Raw genomic sequence first — 16,934 nt, forward strand, 5'->3', positions numbered from 1 at the left:
TGTAACCATCTAGGCCTAATGCTTACACCAGAAGACGCGGAGGAGCAGGACCGCTAAAACACGACACTTAGGTACACAAATAGCCCTGACCGAGCACCATACTAAAAGAAACATCAGCCATTTGAACACTGAACAGAGTTGATACTCTTTGGTTGGGTATCAGTCATTTTTGTTTGTATTTTCTCATTGTCACATTGTTTCATACCAATGGTACGGAAAAGCTCCTAGGCTTTGTGACGTAACTCCAGATAGCTATAACATGGTCAAATGGCGTCACCAACTGAATTGAAAGGCACTGACGATCATTTGCTATTTTTTTGTTGATAAGTGGTGTAGAATGTTTTAAATATTTTTAGAACATTTCTAGAATACTCGGTCGCTGTGAGTTCAAGTCTAGCTCATGTTGGCTTCCTCTCCGGCCGAAAGTGGGAAGGTCTTCCAGCAACGTCCGGATGGTCGTGGGTTTCCTCCCACCAAAATAATGGCTGCTGTCAACTAAGTGAAATGTTCTTGAGTACGGTGTAAACCACCAATCAAATAAATAAATAAATTTCTAGAATACTACTTTATTAGATAATTTAGATTTAGTGGCTGACTTTGTGTTGACTTCAAGTATCACATTTGCTTGACTGGTGTGCAACACCATGGAATTTTTGTTTTGCTATTTGGGTGGAGGAATCAATGGTAATAAATCTATTGCGTGATTTTAATAATAATATTCTATACACAGGAACAGATTTTTTTTGACACATAAAACAATAAGATGTATGATCCAGGGTAATTATGTAAAATCTCCATCAAACAGGTATTTGTGTCTTCTATCAATTTCAAGCTGATGATATCTCAACGACTTAAATTCTTTGCCTCCCATTACAGTGGTAGTACTGGCCTCAGGTGTTGTGAAATCAGTATACCTGTCGTAACCCTTGCAATGATGGCAAAGCAAACCAAGATCTATGGCTCCAGAAAAGCAACAGGTCTGTGTACGATCAGTGGTTGCGGCCTTCACATTCAGACACAGGTGATTATTGTAAGAATTATGCTGTTGTTACTATTTGCACAGGTAACATATGAACATGCCGAAGGGTGAGGTAGACTGAGGGTCATTCTCCACACCCAATTTTAGAACGGTGGGTCCGCCTGCTTAATTTACCTTCTGATTAATAAACACACCTTCATTCACTGATTCCCTCTGATGCTTGTTTACATTGCCTTACCTGACAAACACAGGCCCACCCTTTGATCTATAGCCCAGCCTAAAACGAGTTACAGGTACATGTAAATCTTTGTCCAGGTACTCCCACTTTCCTGATGTGTATACAGTCATAGATTCATGTAATAACACTTCAGAGTGCTCAGGTGTTATGCAATTAGCAGACTTCAGTACACCAGAAGTACCATTACCTCAGCTAAACATCTTGTATGAATACACAATCAATTACTACAGAACAAGCAAACATTTCCTTCCATCAATGAAAATAAGTAAAAATATCTCTGGTTTAAGGTCAAATGTTCTAGCTTCAAAGACACAGATGGAAAAAAGCGGATGTGTGTTTATGATCCAATTTATTGAACGAATTTAAATTAATGAAAAAAAAAAAAAACACCTACAGTCTGAAAAGCTGTACTTTGAGTTGTAGTTAGGGAATCTACATGCCATGCTACATCTGGACAAGATGGACACCTTTATAATACTACAATTACTTAAATAGGAAAGTGTTATATGCCACATATTATATCCTAACCTACATGATGGAGTTTAGACAGACCTGAATGACTATACAGCCAGTAGGACACAGCAAGCATTCAGGGGAGATAACTTCAGTTGCATTTGAGAGAAATATATGTAAAAGGAGTTAACAGTATGAAATGCCTTGCTGTATGTTGAAAATTTCTGAAATTGTGAAATTTACTGACATTGATACAAAAGCATCCTTTTCTTCTACACTAAGAATTAACGAGGTCAGTGGCATGATGTTTAACTGTTTTAAAAATTTATTTATTTGATTGGAGTCTGATGTCGTAAAAAGAATATTTCAAGTATGTCGGTGGTCAGCATTATGGTGGGAGGAAACCCAGCCAAGCCCAGGGGGAACCTATGAACATCCGCAGGTTGCTGGAAGACCTTTTAATACCATGTTAAATTTGATAAATTCCAAGTATTTTTTTGTTTTGTTTTGACAGTTCTGCTCTTCATAAAATCAACTATACACTAAATCTACACTAGCCTGAAGGCTACATGCTGTGGCATTCTAATTCCTATAATGTAACAGTTTCACTCTCATATCTGCATTTATCAAACTAATTAAATTTGCACAATCATAAAGCTAAAAGGCTGAGGTATTGATGTAATATCTGAAATGGTTAATAATATCTGCTGCTATTTCTGTGGTGTCTTTACAGCGATTTTCCCCTCTGGCCAGTCGATTATAGGTGGAGCCAAAGGAACGAGCACGTATAGACAGTGAGTGTTTAGTACATTCAGTTGACAGCAGGTCTGTAACAACCCCAGCAGAGAAGGCAGGGTGGCATAATTACACACCTGAGTAGCTGTGAATCAAACCATCAGATGTTTACCACTGGCCACAGACTGACCACTCAGTGACCACACAAGGGGGGGGGGGGCATAAATGTCAGCGGAGGACATTGTGACCAGTGAACTAAATAAGCACCCTCCACTGAGAACTTGAGTGACCAACTTCTGGCAGCCATATTGAATCCATGAATGCTACTGCATATATAAAAATACTTGCTACAGTGCACAACCCAGCTTGATATTGCTCTACTACAACCCACAAGCTACTTTTATACAATGGTAATGGCCTCCTGTGGTTTTCATTAATACAAAACATTTTTGTACAGGAAAAGGGGGAAGGGCTGAGCGAGGGAGACATTTCTTGGGGCTGTTAGCAATCAGGTGAAATTCACATTTGTAATTTTTATTCAGCTACTGAATGGATCCATGTCTTTTCTGTTACCAGGATTAATCAATGCCCATAATTAATTTGGGACAGTCCTATTTCATCAAGACCTGTATCAAATATTAGTTATGATTTCCAGTGACTGCGTCTTTCATAGGGGACTGACCAAATGACTGACTTAATGACAGTATATTAAGTCTTCATGAACCATGTAAACTTATTTTACACTAAAGAATGAATGTAAAATATCATATACAGCTAATATGATAGGCCTAAATAAATTTAACACTAATGCTTTAAATAGATTTGGGATGAAACAACTCCCTTCCAGTTTCACATCAATGTATGCTTGCGGTGGAATAAAATTTGAAAATGAGGCTGTCTGCCATGGTTATATCAAAGCTGTCAAAGTTCAATTCCTGACATGTAAACAAACACAAGCAGTAATATTTACCATTCTATATTTAGACATTACAAATGGGTTCCCTAACAGTCACCTGTTCTACCTAAGGTCTTAAGGTTTTCAGTACACCTAGGTGACTGACAATCTTTGTTATCATATAGCTGGAGAGGAAATACCTTTGTTCTAGATAAACATATCAATCCAGTTATTTGATTATTGTACTTAACTACTCGCAGTTATAAACCCAAAGACTGTTTCCATTTCACATATATACACACACATATATATGTATGTACTATAAATACTTGTGTATCCTTTCTTAATATTTTAATAATTTTATTCACCAATTTCACCCCTACATTTTATTTGTGATACTAATACAAGAGAGATTCTTGTATAAACCAATGCTCACAAATCACAGATTAACATATTAACCTAAAAAGCTGAATGGAATAAAAACCCCATGGGATTTATATCCCTCGGGGAAAAATGAAAACATATGTAACGAGTGAGGCATGTACCATTAAGCAAGTTACATACATGTATGTGTATGCAATATTGTGCACTTTGTTTAAAATATTGCTGTCACAATTCTATAAATGCACTGTTTCATGTACTATAAAAGTCCATGTTATTTTAGCTCTGCATTGCACCAAAAAAAAAAAAAAAATTATTTTACATGCGTTACATTTTTTCTCAACTCTGATTTTTGGGCATAATCTAATATATGTGAAAAGTCATTTCATTTCTAATATATGGAATTCAATTTTAACATGAGGAGGAAACACTGCAAATAATTAAAGCAGTCTCTACCAATTTTTTTTATTCTATTCTCCAAGAAAATATCCCAATTTACATGACATTTTATATTGATGAATGCAAAGAAATCTTTATGGGCAACATAGAAACCTGTGTGTGGTTTGCATCATGTTAATTAATGTTCACGGCATGCCTACAAGAAAGAGCCTTTTGCTACTGCTGAACATACAGCAACATATAGGGCACCCTGGTATATCATGCGCTAAAAGCCGCACTGAACAGTAAATTAATTGACTAGGTTATGACCTCACTCTAGGCATGTTTAGGTGACCAAGTCTGTGACGTGAGGGGAATACAGGGGTCATTACCCCATCAGCGAGGTTCAAACCATGGGAGATACGCCATACATTTTCAATAATCTAGAAGGTCAACAAAAAGCAAAGTCCACTTATAATGTTTCTTTTTCAGGAGCTCAGAAATAAATCCCTGCATCACAATTTTTGACACACAGTGTGCTACATGTATATGTAATAAATTATCAGAAAACTAGATCGTATATTTTCAGATAACTACATATTCAGTGTTCAGACTACTGGATAATCAATTCTCAGATTGGCACAAATTTTCTAACGACTACTTTATCTGTTCTCAGACAGAAACATAATCAGATTTCTGACTACTTGTAGGGCATATCAGTTATGTAAGGCAAAATCAACCTTTGGAGCGAGATTTCCAGGTTATCAAGACACGCGTGTCAGTCCAATCATCATGAACTGAATTCACATTGATAAGCCTGATTTAGCATTACATGAACTATATCCCACTGGATAATGACTTCTCAGAGAGTTGCATATCAGTGTCTGACTACTACACTACTGGTTTTCAGAGGTACATAATCATTTGTTTGACTTCAATGTACAACATTCTCAGTCGCCAAGCATCATGTATGTGGTAAAACTTACATGTTAAGAGTTTCCATGCAACAAGCATACACCCAGGGTTCACCTTTTTTCATATCTAGTAAATAAATTTGTAAATAATAAGGACAAAAGTATCTTATTTTAGATAGGAGCATGCTGTTCTCTGGGATGTCTATGCTGGAACAGTACTGAAGTTCAGAATGCATATGTCCTTGATATGCAAATACTACAACAATCATTGATTCATTTTAATGGTGTACTGTATTGAAGAGTATTTCCCAAACAGAATAGAGATATAGGGTATCTAGTTTATGGGGCGGTAATGCCGAGCTATACTGAGAAAGCATCTACACCTTATAAGGTAGATTAAAGACCTCGAGAGGTCCCACTAGAGCTTTGTTTCAGCCAATGCTGGACTTGAACATGTGATCTCATCAGTTAATAACTATTATTATATCTCATAGGGTAATTCTCGGTTTCCATTGGCCGATAGACGGTCACATGATATTCCGCAAAAAATTATGTACAACGATCACGCGCGCCAAGGAATACAATGTCACGCTCACAAAGTATTTCCCCACATTCACAAGGCAACATCCAATGATCTTGTGCTAATATCCGACAATCAAGTGCTTTTATTCCACAGCAGTTATCTCCCTTTGAGAGCTCTCTGGCGTCATAGAGGGCTCTCTGCGTCATAGAGTAAACAACCAGATGGTGGTTAAAGCTCCCTTATCGATGTACAAATTCGGCGATTTAAAATTACAGCTCGAAAAGGTACTGCTTTTTTTGGTATAATAAAACATATGGTGCATGCTGTGGGGTGGGACATCAGGAATTGTCAGATGTCGACACGTTATATTCAACTTTTGCTTCGCCCTCGTTGAATATCACTTCCCTCCAGCTGACAATTTCTGGTGTCCCAACCCACAGCAGGCACCATCTTTATAATGGTTCCATTGTGCATCCCTTATACTGCTGACCCATTCAGGGCCAAGTAGATCTTTTAGAGGAAAATGGCTACTTCCGTACAATATATGATGCCTTAATTAATGGCCCCGTTTCCCAGTGACAAAAATATCAGTCACAATACTCATGTAGCAAAGAATAGATTACATAGAGAGAGGTCCCATACCAGAGAGAGGTTATCACGGTAGATGAGTGGAGACATGGATAGAGATTTTAATATGAACATAATCCTGATTATTAAAATTCACCTGGAGGCAGGTCATTCCTGAGTTTAACAACAAAAGCATGTCAAACCAGTTTCTAAAGCTATAACACATTGTGATGCAGATATAATAATCAATCACTCCGGTATAAGTTACAGTAATCCAATCTTACCTGAATACTCATGGCGAGTGACTAACCTAGGTAGGTAGACATGGCAGACATAAGCTCACCAGGTAACTAACTGTGTGTGCACAGGTAAGTGCTCCAGTAATAAGTACAGGAAACACGCATGTATACATCAAAGTACAGGTATCATGGCACGTAGCGTGACAAACCCAGGCCTGCACTCTGTCTCACCTAGTCTCCACTCCAGTCAACACAAAAATTAAGTCACAAATTTTGCCCCCTAGGAAAGTTGTGTCACACGTAGAAGTTTTGGGAAACCAGGCCAGGTACATGTATAAGGTAAAGACTCCCTGAACTTGATCCGCAAAGTGTCCTCAGACACTTCAATGGTAGAGTGGAGCTCCCAACTACCCCTCAACTCAGGTGTTTAGGTGACAGGTGAGGTGTGGTGACTTGGCAATTGTCACACAGGTAAACTGTTCACTGTCAATGCTGAATACAGGCAAGTCCTGCACACATGACAGACCAGGACCATTCAGCTGTGAGCACAGATAAAACATGCACTCACCCTAACCACAGACAGGACACTCCACCTCATTACACAATCAAGGGGAAGGATCATGCCTGCTTTTATTCAGCTATGATGTCAGGTGTCAACATCATTCAGCCTACACCCCCTACACCATCAAAATCGGATCTTCCAATGAGGAATAATTCTCAACTAGTAAACAAAAGTATTCATATAATAAAATAGGCAAAATCAACAATACATATGTTCATTTCACTTTCATAATTTTGAAAAGCTTGTTACACTCCCCAAGCTTTTATTCCCCTTGCCACCTAACCTAGACATGACCTTATGTCAAGAGGCAACTGTAGCCAGGTTGTGTGATCAACAACAACAGTCTGTGTTATCATGGGTTTTACCAGCTTTGAACTTTACTACCAGTTTAAGGGACAAATACTGTTAGATCTAAAAATGTATATAGTGCAAAATGATAACCGCCCCAGCAAACTTCTAACCCTAGGATGATAGTTTATATATACATGAAATAGTATCATCAATTATTCTGGTTATCAGATAAAACTCTCCAAAGCAAACCTCTAAAACAATAGTCAAGTTTGTAGGCCAGGGCTTCTTAAACAGTGAAAGTGAAAATAAACATGGTACTTTTGGTACTTTATCAAATAAGGGCTATTTACATATTCAACCTTATTTAAAAGGTTAAATGTGGCAATGTTTTCCCACATTACATATGTAATCCTTTTATGTACAATGTAAATTTATATGCACATAGTATATTAGCTATCAACAGTACAAAGTCATATGTCATTTGAGTTCATCCTGTGAAAAACAGCTCACTACACAACAAACTCCCTGCAGCATCGTTTGTCTACAGGTAATTTTTATACAGAGCTGTGTTCCCAAGATAATGCCCATGGCAGTGTAGCTTCATTAATACACAGGTAATCAAACAAGATTGGCTTTATTTAAATATGCAAATTTTCCCATATCGACATATCAACAGGAAGCCAAACAGTGAGAGAACGGATAAGGATGATAATTAGCAACAGACGTAACCGAGAAGAATACTGATGATTGAAAAAAAAACAAAAAAAAAAAACAAAAAACGTAGGTGAGGGAACAGATTGCAAACATCTCATGGTTCTCAATCATGGCAGTCCAACGTTTTGAGGTAAATACTCATAAACTAGTGCCGTAACCATGTGAAACCAAAGCACTGGCATTGAGTATCCACCCTCCTCCTAACAGTGCATCCTGGGATGAAGATTTCTCTATCTTAACCCTATATTTATCATAAAGAAAGAGCCAATGGGATCGTAAGAGAATCCTACTGATCTATGTAATTTTGACGTCAAAATAAAACTCTACCGGTCCTACTTCCTGATCATATGATTTGTTCAAGCAGAAAATGTTCTGCTTCTTGGTGCTGTCTGACAATGCATTCTGGTGCAGTCTGGGTTCCTAAGGCTTCTTGGCATTAAAGCCTTTGGTAGTTCCATCCCATCACAATTGGCAAGCAGATCACGGCCCGAACGAGTTGATGGGTGACCAAAACGCTGATCTATGTACAAACATCAGTGAGGAGAAGAAAACATGGCCAAGGCTTGCCAATGTCTTTTATAATAAAGTCAGACAAGCATAGATCTCTGCTAAACACAACCAGGAACTGCTACACCTAAAATAGCTCAGTCACCACTAGCAATGGAGCTGAGACAAAATGCCACACATGTCAACTGCTGAGATGAATTTCTGTAGGAGCCTGTGGTGAGCTTTTTTGAGTCTCTTTGGGAATCATGGTATAAAATATTAAGAAGGAAAATGAAATATTTCTTAAATCTCACAGGATTGGCCTTCCAAAATCTTAACACTGATTCCTTATCAAGTTCAGCAATTTCATTGAATTTCTCAAAAGTATTTGAGAAACCTGCGATGAAAACAATGGAATACTTGACATACATGTAACCTGCCTGTACAAGTTAAAGTGTCAAATACACGAGTTTTGAAGGACTATATTATTTGTCCAAATGACTGTACAAAACATTTTATATTGTGAACTACCAATCAAACATGTTATATTGTGAACTACCAACTCAAACGTGTTATATTGTGAACTACCAACTCAAATATGTGTTATATTGTGAGCTACCTACTGAAATGTGTTATATTGTGAACTACCAAGTCAAACATGCATTATATTGTGAACTACCAAATCAACCATACCTTATATTGTGAACTACCAATCAAACATGTTATATTGTGAACAACCAAGTGATATTGTTAACTACCAACTCAAATATGTTATAATGTGAACTACCAACTCAAATATGTGTTACATTGTGAACTACCAAGTCAAATATGTGTTATACTGTGAACTACCATGTCAAACATGCATTATATTGTGAACTACCAAGTCAAACATGCATTATATTGTGAACTACCAAGTCAACCATGTGTTATATTGTGAACTACCAAGTCAAACGTGCTATATTGTGAACTACCAAGTCAAACATGTGTTATATTGTGAGCTACCATGTCAAACATATGTTATATTGTGAACTACCAAGTCAACCTAGTGTTATATTGTGAACTACCAAGTCAACCATGTGTTATACTGTGAACTACCAAGTCAACCACGTGTTATATTGTGAACTACCAAGCCAACCATGTGTTATATTGTGAACTACCAAGTCAAACATGTGCTATATTGTGAACTACCATGTCAAACGTGTTATATTGTGAACTACCATGTCAAACATGTGTTATATTGTGAACTACCATGTCCACAGGGAACATAATCAATAATGTTCAAGAACTATCTTCATTTTTTTTGTCTTAACAATAAATGTCACAATGTTCATTGTCATATACTATTATCCACATTATTTAGTCTGAAAACCATTTTTCCCAGATGCACTCCAGAAATGCTAATAAAAAGAAAACAATAGAGTTTTGTTAGATAGACTGGGTTAATATATTCACTGATTCTGATGTAACAGGAAAGGGCAAAGCAGACAACCTTGGGTCACCCCACACCAGCTGTGACAGAGACAAGTAGAGCACAGCTAGCAAGTAACTGTTACTGGTATAAATACAGCCAATACATTCAAATCAGTCAACACTACAACCTCTGTCAAACCTTGTAACCAACACTTAATTGTAACATGTGTACAATTAATGTGAAGAGCAGAGATAATACTGACCACATGATAATAGTACATATGTACCATTTTGGCCAAGGGCTAAAACCACTGAACATAACAACAACTGCTTGTCAGGTAAAATCTCTAAAGGAAAACAATTCTCAGGCAAAACTGAGATGAATTTGTCCCATACCTTGGAGCTGAAAGTTTCCTGCTTACCTGCATTGTTGCCGAGTTTGCACTACAGTAACATCCCTCAATAGTGTGTTACACATGCTGCTGAGTAAACATGTGGAAGAGTACAAGAATTTAGTAGATAACAAGCTTTACCTGAGCTTTCTGGTGCCGTGCCAGGTAATTACCAAGTACTTTAGGTTAGGGAGAGGCCAAGAAAACAGTCCTGCCTTGACAGCCGTCTTTCAGCATCTGAACAGTGCGGAGAGAGAGTATTGTTTACAAGATGTGGAAAAAACACACAGAAACACACTGGGGTAGTGGAACTTACCATAGCTGAGAAATAAAGCTTTTCAAAGTCTTTCTGCTGGGCACGGACTGCCTTGAGGTTATCTGCCACGGCTTTGTGTCGCTGCAGAATATCCTCACCCTGATTGCAGAGCCAGGAGATAATCTGAAAAACACAACAGCGACACTGTCAGAGAAAGGCTGAAAGTGGACCTAAAATCTTGTCCTCAAGAGCATTTGGTCTAGTCTAAAGCACCTAAGAAAAGCACAGCCCCGTTTAAGGCCATTTTCATTAACAAGCATTAACAGCCAGAGCCTGACACAGGTGCTTCATACTGTCCAGCAGCTTCATCACATCCAATTTCACATATACAAGAAACATAAGCAGTAATGTTCACAAATACAAGGAATATAAGCAGTAATGTTCACAAATACAAGGAATATAAGCATATAAGAGTATATTTTTTGCTCAAAACTATTACATCACTCCACAATTTCTATTTTTGTGTAGATAATTTAAGCCATGGTTCTATAATGAGTGTTTTCGCTAAGCCTGATTTTATGCTTCAGTAAAGAACATGATCATGTCAAGTCATTGGCAAACAGCAAAAAAGTTTTGAAACATTAAAATACTTCTTTGCAAAAACAACATGACATTGTGTTTTGCAGTTAAATGTAGTCCCTAAAGGAGAATTTAAGATATTCTTGATGTAGACTGAACATCTCAAGGAATCCAACAGAAGACCACAAGAGAAGCATGACAAGAATGCTCACCATTTCATGACCACAAAATACAAGTGTTCCACAAAAGATGTTAAATGTCGATTAGCACATTATTTAGGAAGCCTCCAGACTTGCTGTGTTGGGAGCAACATCTTGCAAAGAGTACATAGACTGCAGACAGTGTGTTTGTCCGCACTTATCTCACAAAATCAACAGCAAGAAAGAAATGGACGAACAGTTCTATTCTTATCAAACCCAAACATTAAAGTTTCACAAAATTGAAAGAAGAATGGTTAGTGTACAATTGGAGAATGGATCAAATTCCAGACATCACCACACTGTGACCTTTATATAAAGACCTTCACAGAGACATGCCCTGTCATCAATGAGAGGACAGCCAGAAGCTTTCTCATAAGCTGGCTTTGCCTGGAGCATAATTAGTGGACAGGAGCTTACCTGACTTCTACCTGCCCCGCATAACATCTGAGCAAATATGATCAATGGGAGTTCGGTCAACCACCATGTTTGCCGACACAACACAACACAACAACAACATGACATAACAAGCGGCGACGGGAGACATAGAGTGAAGCCGACAACATCCCAAAAATGGGGATCAGTCAAAATAGTGATAAAGGCAGACACAGTCAGTCCATGGATTTTAAACTTTCATGTGTTGACAATACAAAACTGGTCTGCCATAAATAAAGTTAAAATACAGAGGTAAGTTTGGCACAGTAATAAAGTAATGAGAAAATGCCCACTTGTTGATGTTTCCTATTTTTATGACTTTTCAAGATGAGTGAGTGAGTGCTTGGGGTTTAACGTTGTAACAATTTTTCAGTCATGTGACGACCAAGGAATCCTTAGAATGCATGTAATGTGCCTCCTTGTTGCATGATGGATTTCCATCGCTCTTTTATCTAGTGCCGCTTCAATGAGATGCCTTACCGAAGGCAAGTAAGCTGCCCCACCCATGCCATTATACTGATATGGGTCAACCAGTCGTTGCACTATTCCCTTCATGCTGAACGCCTAGCAAAGAAGTTACAACTTCCTCTTTTAAGGTTGTAAGTGTGACTCGGCCCAGGACTGACCCTGGATCTACTGTTCCCGAAGCGGATGCTTTACCAACTGTGCTATCGGGGCCAGTATTTTCAAGATGACAGCCATTGCAAAACAGTTCTGACTTCAATTAAACTGGAGATAACCAGATGTAACCTGACTGATTCTCTTCAAATACATGTCCTCCAATACCCGAAAGACTTTTACAATGAATATAATCTCAAAATAAACTCTAAAAATAAGAATCCTTCATGAGGCCTGGAAAATCCTGCTAATTCATTTAAAAATGTTGGACTTTGCACCTGCAAATACAAATTCTTCAAAAAAAAATTGTGCATTAAAATGAAAGATTATACAACCCAAAAGACTTTCCAAAGGCTTTTGACAGCAAGAATCGACATCATGCACATCCAGGGAATGCGCAAATGTTTTGAAATATGTTGTCACATTTTCAATATACCATTCCCTAGCAGGTAGCTCTTAGGAAACTACTGACAATCCATGGTGTAACTAATACATGCAGGAAGAGAAACAGACTCAAGCAGCAGCCAGGACAAAACTGCATGTGTCAGCAGAATTAAAGAATGCGTTAAATGGGCGTGTAGCCAGGATCTGTTAACCACTACTCCAGGGGCACAAGATGCCTGTCACAGACATGGCATTATCGACTGAATTTGTCTTGTCTTTTCCGGGAAAAAAATGTCATGCTTTGGTTATAGTTGTCTGTAGGTCAAATTCAGGGCAAATCTATTTATGCTCAGCAAATACCTTGTCATCAGACATCACAGTAACTATCTGGAGAGCTCAGCAGAGGCCCTCTCACAGGCTATTTTCAAGAGTTAACTGGGAACTTCCTTCCTTCCTCCTCAGAGGGCATTATGGGACACGGTGCTCAAGGGTTCTGTGAATAGCGCCCATCAGCCAACAGCACAACCCTTCAAACTGCATCCTACCCAACCTGCTTCATGGACAACAACAGCCTGGAATCTGACACCTCATAGGATTAGACCTGTCCTCACTGCATCATTATGCAAAAATTTGCAGCTGGCTGCTTCCAGCGTTATTGGCACCATTGAATAAACAGATAATTAGAGGATTAAGTCAATGGTCAGCATGCAAATTTCCACTCTGTAATATCGGTGCTAAGGTCCTTAGAAGCTGCATGTGGGTGAAGAGTTTCATTCTAGTGTTGTCTTAATCCAAACTCTCATTAACAAATGACAAGACAACGACGGAAATGAAAGTGTGTGAAAATTCAGACCATGATGCGTCGCAATCACTAACGATCAAAGGGATGCTAATGACTCCATTCCAATAGTGATAATTCCCTGCTCCTGGCCAGACCACTCAGTTAACAACCTTCAACACTGAGGGCATCCTTAGCGGGGTACAGGGCATGGACAGTAGTGGACAGTGGTCAGCTAAATCAGAAACAAAGGACACAAAGAAGCTATACCATCCTTTGATCTTGACAAATTTTGTGGTTTGCATGAAAACTCAGTCTGGGATTAGATTTGAAGGCTATTTCTTCATATGCCTTGTACAAAACTAGGGACTCTGGGCATCAGTGATGAAGTACTTTCTTTCATACATATCCAATGAAGGAGAAGAAGACCCCTTCCCCCCAAAATACAGGGTGGAATAAAATGCATAGAAAAAGAGGATCATCAATAATCTGTTCAACTGATCTGAGTTTCCTCTCAATGTTCATGGTGGTGGGAAACCAGACAGAGAATCCAGGAGTAACCTACAACCTTCCTATAGACCTATAAACCTTTCCATGTGCAGGGAACCACACGAAAGGCTACAACAATAAAATTACAGTAAAATGGCACTGTAACAAATATGGATATATCTCTTTGCTTGTGCGTTGTGGTTCTACCATACAGATTCATCCCTTCTATCTTCATGTCTTCTGCACACTGCACACAAATTTTTAGATGCTTACGATCCTACACTGTTCACAATACACAGCAACCTTATCGACAGACTAGACACAGCATACTAGAAAGATTGTGTTTTGTATATACAGATCATCACCCATCCACAGGCAAAAACATGGATGTCTGTAAATGTATGTATGCTAGCTATGCTTCTCCTGGAAAGTGCAATAAGACTCAATTCAACCTGCCTTTCATGTTTAAGCCAGCTAGATTTGAATCTCAGCAGTAATTATTACCGACCCACCCTTTAATGAACTGAATTTGACTGAATGTCCAGGATAGATGGAGATGATGGCTTTACACTGAGAATGGTCAAGCAGTTGGTCTGACTGGTCATTTTGTACATGCCTTGATTGACACAACTCCTGGCCCCACTCAGATCACTGCCATTGTCTTTGGCCAGCACAATCCAGCGTGAAGAAGGAGAGGCAGTGGATGACAAATGATCATCAGACAAAATGAATGTGAATAAAGAACCTGAAGCCAATAGCATAAAGTCTCTTCAAGGACATCTGTCAGTTCAGACGCAGACGTAATTACGGTGCTTGAGAACAATTCTCAGCGTTGTAATTAAAACCGGAGATACAGAGGTATTTTCTAGACACAAGCTTTTGGTCAATTAATCAACTGTGAGATTCTTACATTACCAATTGACGACTCTGTTGAGCTGTTTGGAATCCACAAGGAGAAGGGATGTAGGGTGAGGTGGGTGCTCAGATGAGAATGATAAACAGATTGCTACTTCGTCTGTACGGTTTACTTGTACTGTAATTCTGTGTTGAAACAGACTTCATAAATGCCATTTACAATCTCGCACAATTCATTTGCTCTAACAGATTTATGCTTATAGCAACTAGGGGCCTCTATGGCGTCTGTGGTCAGCACACCGGCCCAGTGAAATGACCCAAAGCCTCTCACCTGTGAGTTCAAGTCCAGCTCATGCTGGCTTCCCCACTGGCCATAGGTGAGGAGATCTGCCAACAACCTGCAGATGGTAGTGGATTTCAGAGCCAGGTTTTCTCCCACCATGATGCTGGCCGCCACCATATAAGTGAAATATTCTTTAGCATGGCGTAAAACACCAATCTAATAAAAAAAATGAATTATAGTATATTATATTACATTATATACTAATACTAGTATTATAGCCAAGGAATATGATCAGATTATGTAGCCACAGAATTAGTAAGTAACAAAACGTATGTATGTGTATTACTAATATGTCCAAAAAATTGACTGGTTCACACAAAATGTATACATGTAGTTATGACTGAGAAATAAATAGAAACATATAGGATTTGAAAATGTACCAAAAATGGCCACACTGACATCTTATAAATATATATGTATATTTTTTGGTTTCTTTCTTTATGAAATAATATCAAATAAAATAATGATTGCTGAAAAATCCGACTTCCACTTCATAGTGCACGAAATCACTCACATGTATAATGCAAATAAATAAGAATGGAAAACTTGAGACTTGGTATCATTGCAGGATTTTTTGTGAAAATACCCAAATAATGATAATGTGTGATTATACACAGTTCATAATTCCTCAGGGAGATTTCTAAATCATCAGTTCAGCTGCTGGCTAACTCACTAAAACAGTCCAAGAATTGAAATGGAGCCAGAACCATAAAACCGCAAATCTTCACTGTTTGCCTTGGTTGCTAATTCATCACCCCGACACAATTAGAGGATCAATGGCCGTTTGACGGGTAGATTTTGTGAACGATACCCGCTGAGCAAATTGGAGGGATGTTGTTTCTCCCTAGGCAGCTGCAGGGAGCATCGCCAGACAATGTTTCTGTCACAGCAGATGAACACGGACTTATCCATCAGCCAAAACGTCTCTCAATCCACGCCTGTAATTTATTACATCAAATATTTCTCCTTCTTAACAGATTCCTCCATGGAAGATTCCCATGGAATACAATCTCGAAACCTAAATAATCAAAAAACATTTGCTGAAAAATTCAAATTTTTAATGAAACATGCAAGATTTCTCTCATTCATCAAATCAGCAAAGTTTATCAGGCAAGTTTTTTTGGAGATGCAACTCTTCAATCAACAAGATACAAAAGTAAACTAAAACATAAAAAAAGAAAAAAAAAAAAGAAAAAAAAAGAATTCAAGCAAATCTTGAAACATGATTAGCTTTGGAACAGTCAATTCCACCTCGGTTTCATCAGGCACATTTCACGATCTGAGCCAATATTTATTAAGGTCAAGTTTGCCCATATCTCTGCAGTTCTTCTGTTTATATGGAGCTGATGAGAGATGCACTAGCTATCTTCTGTGTGATTGGACTCTCAATCCATATGAATCCGAGAGTATCATACTATGGCTTCTGGGCAATACTGACCCAATTCTCCAGGATTTTTCACTCATTTTGATTTCCGTCTCTCTGCAGACTCCCCCCTACCCCTCTCCTCCACCCTAATCTGGACCCTTAGACAGAGATAGTTACCCTTAAACTCTCACACAACAGGAACTGCCTGATCCTCATGTCAAGACTGATCCAGAAATCAACTCAATCCTTCAATAATGGAGAGATTTTAATGGGTGCCACAGTGCGATGCCCAGGACGACAATAAAACTGATATTGGGGCCAAGGTCTTTTTGTCAACAGTCCTACAATATGAGTTCTTCACATAGCACACTTAAGACTGATGCTCTGCCAGCAGTCATTACTATGACAACGATTAACCTTAAATTGAATCTTGCTTTCTGCTCAATTCAATGGCCAAATGCATGAATTATCAACTAG

General features: G+C 38.4%; 1 protein-coding gene across 3 annotated transcripts in view; it reads right to left on the minus strand.

Moving 5' to 3' along the window:
* LOC135475950 (puratrophin-1-like) overlaps positions 1 to 16,934 on the minus strand; it is a 115,090-nt gene that overhangs the window by 27,118 nt on the left and 71,038 nt on the right. For all 3 annotated transcript variants that reach the window (XM_064755925.1, XM_064755924.1, XM_064755926.1), the window contains one exon: positions 10,474 to 10,596. In XM_064755925.1, coding sequence (XP_064611995.1) covers positions 10,474 to 10,596 — 123 coding nt within the window. The remainder of the gene's footprint in view (positions 1 to 10,473; positions 10,597 to 16,934) is intronic.

This window comes from Liolophura sinensis, chromosome 9, assembly GCF_032854445.1.
Source record: "Liolophura sinensis isolate JHLJ2023 chromosome 9, CUHK_Ljap_v2, whole genome shotgun sequence".
In the NCBI taxonomy this organism is placed as follows: Eukaryota; Metazoa; Mollusca; class Polyplacophora; order Chitonida; family Chitonidae; genus Liolophura; species Liolophura sinensis.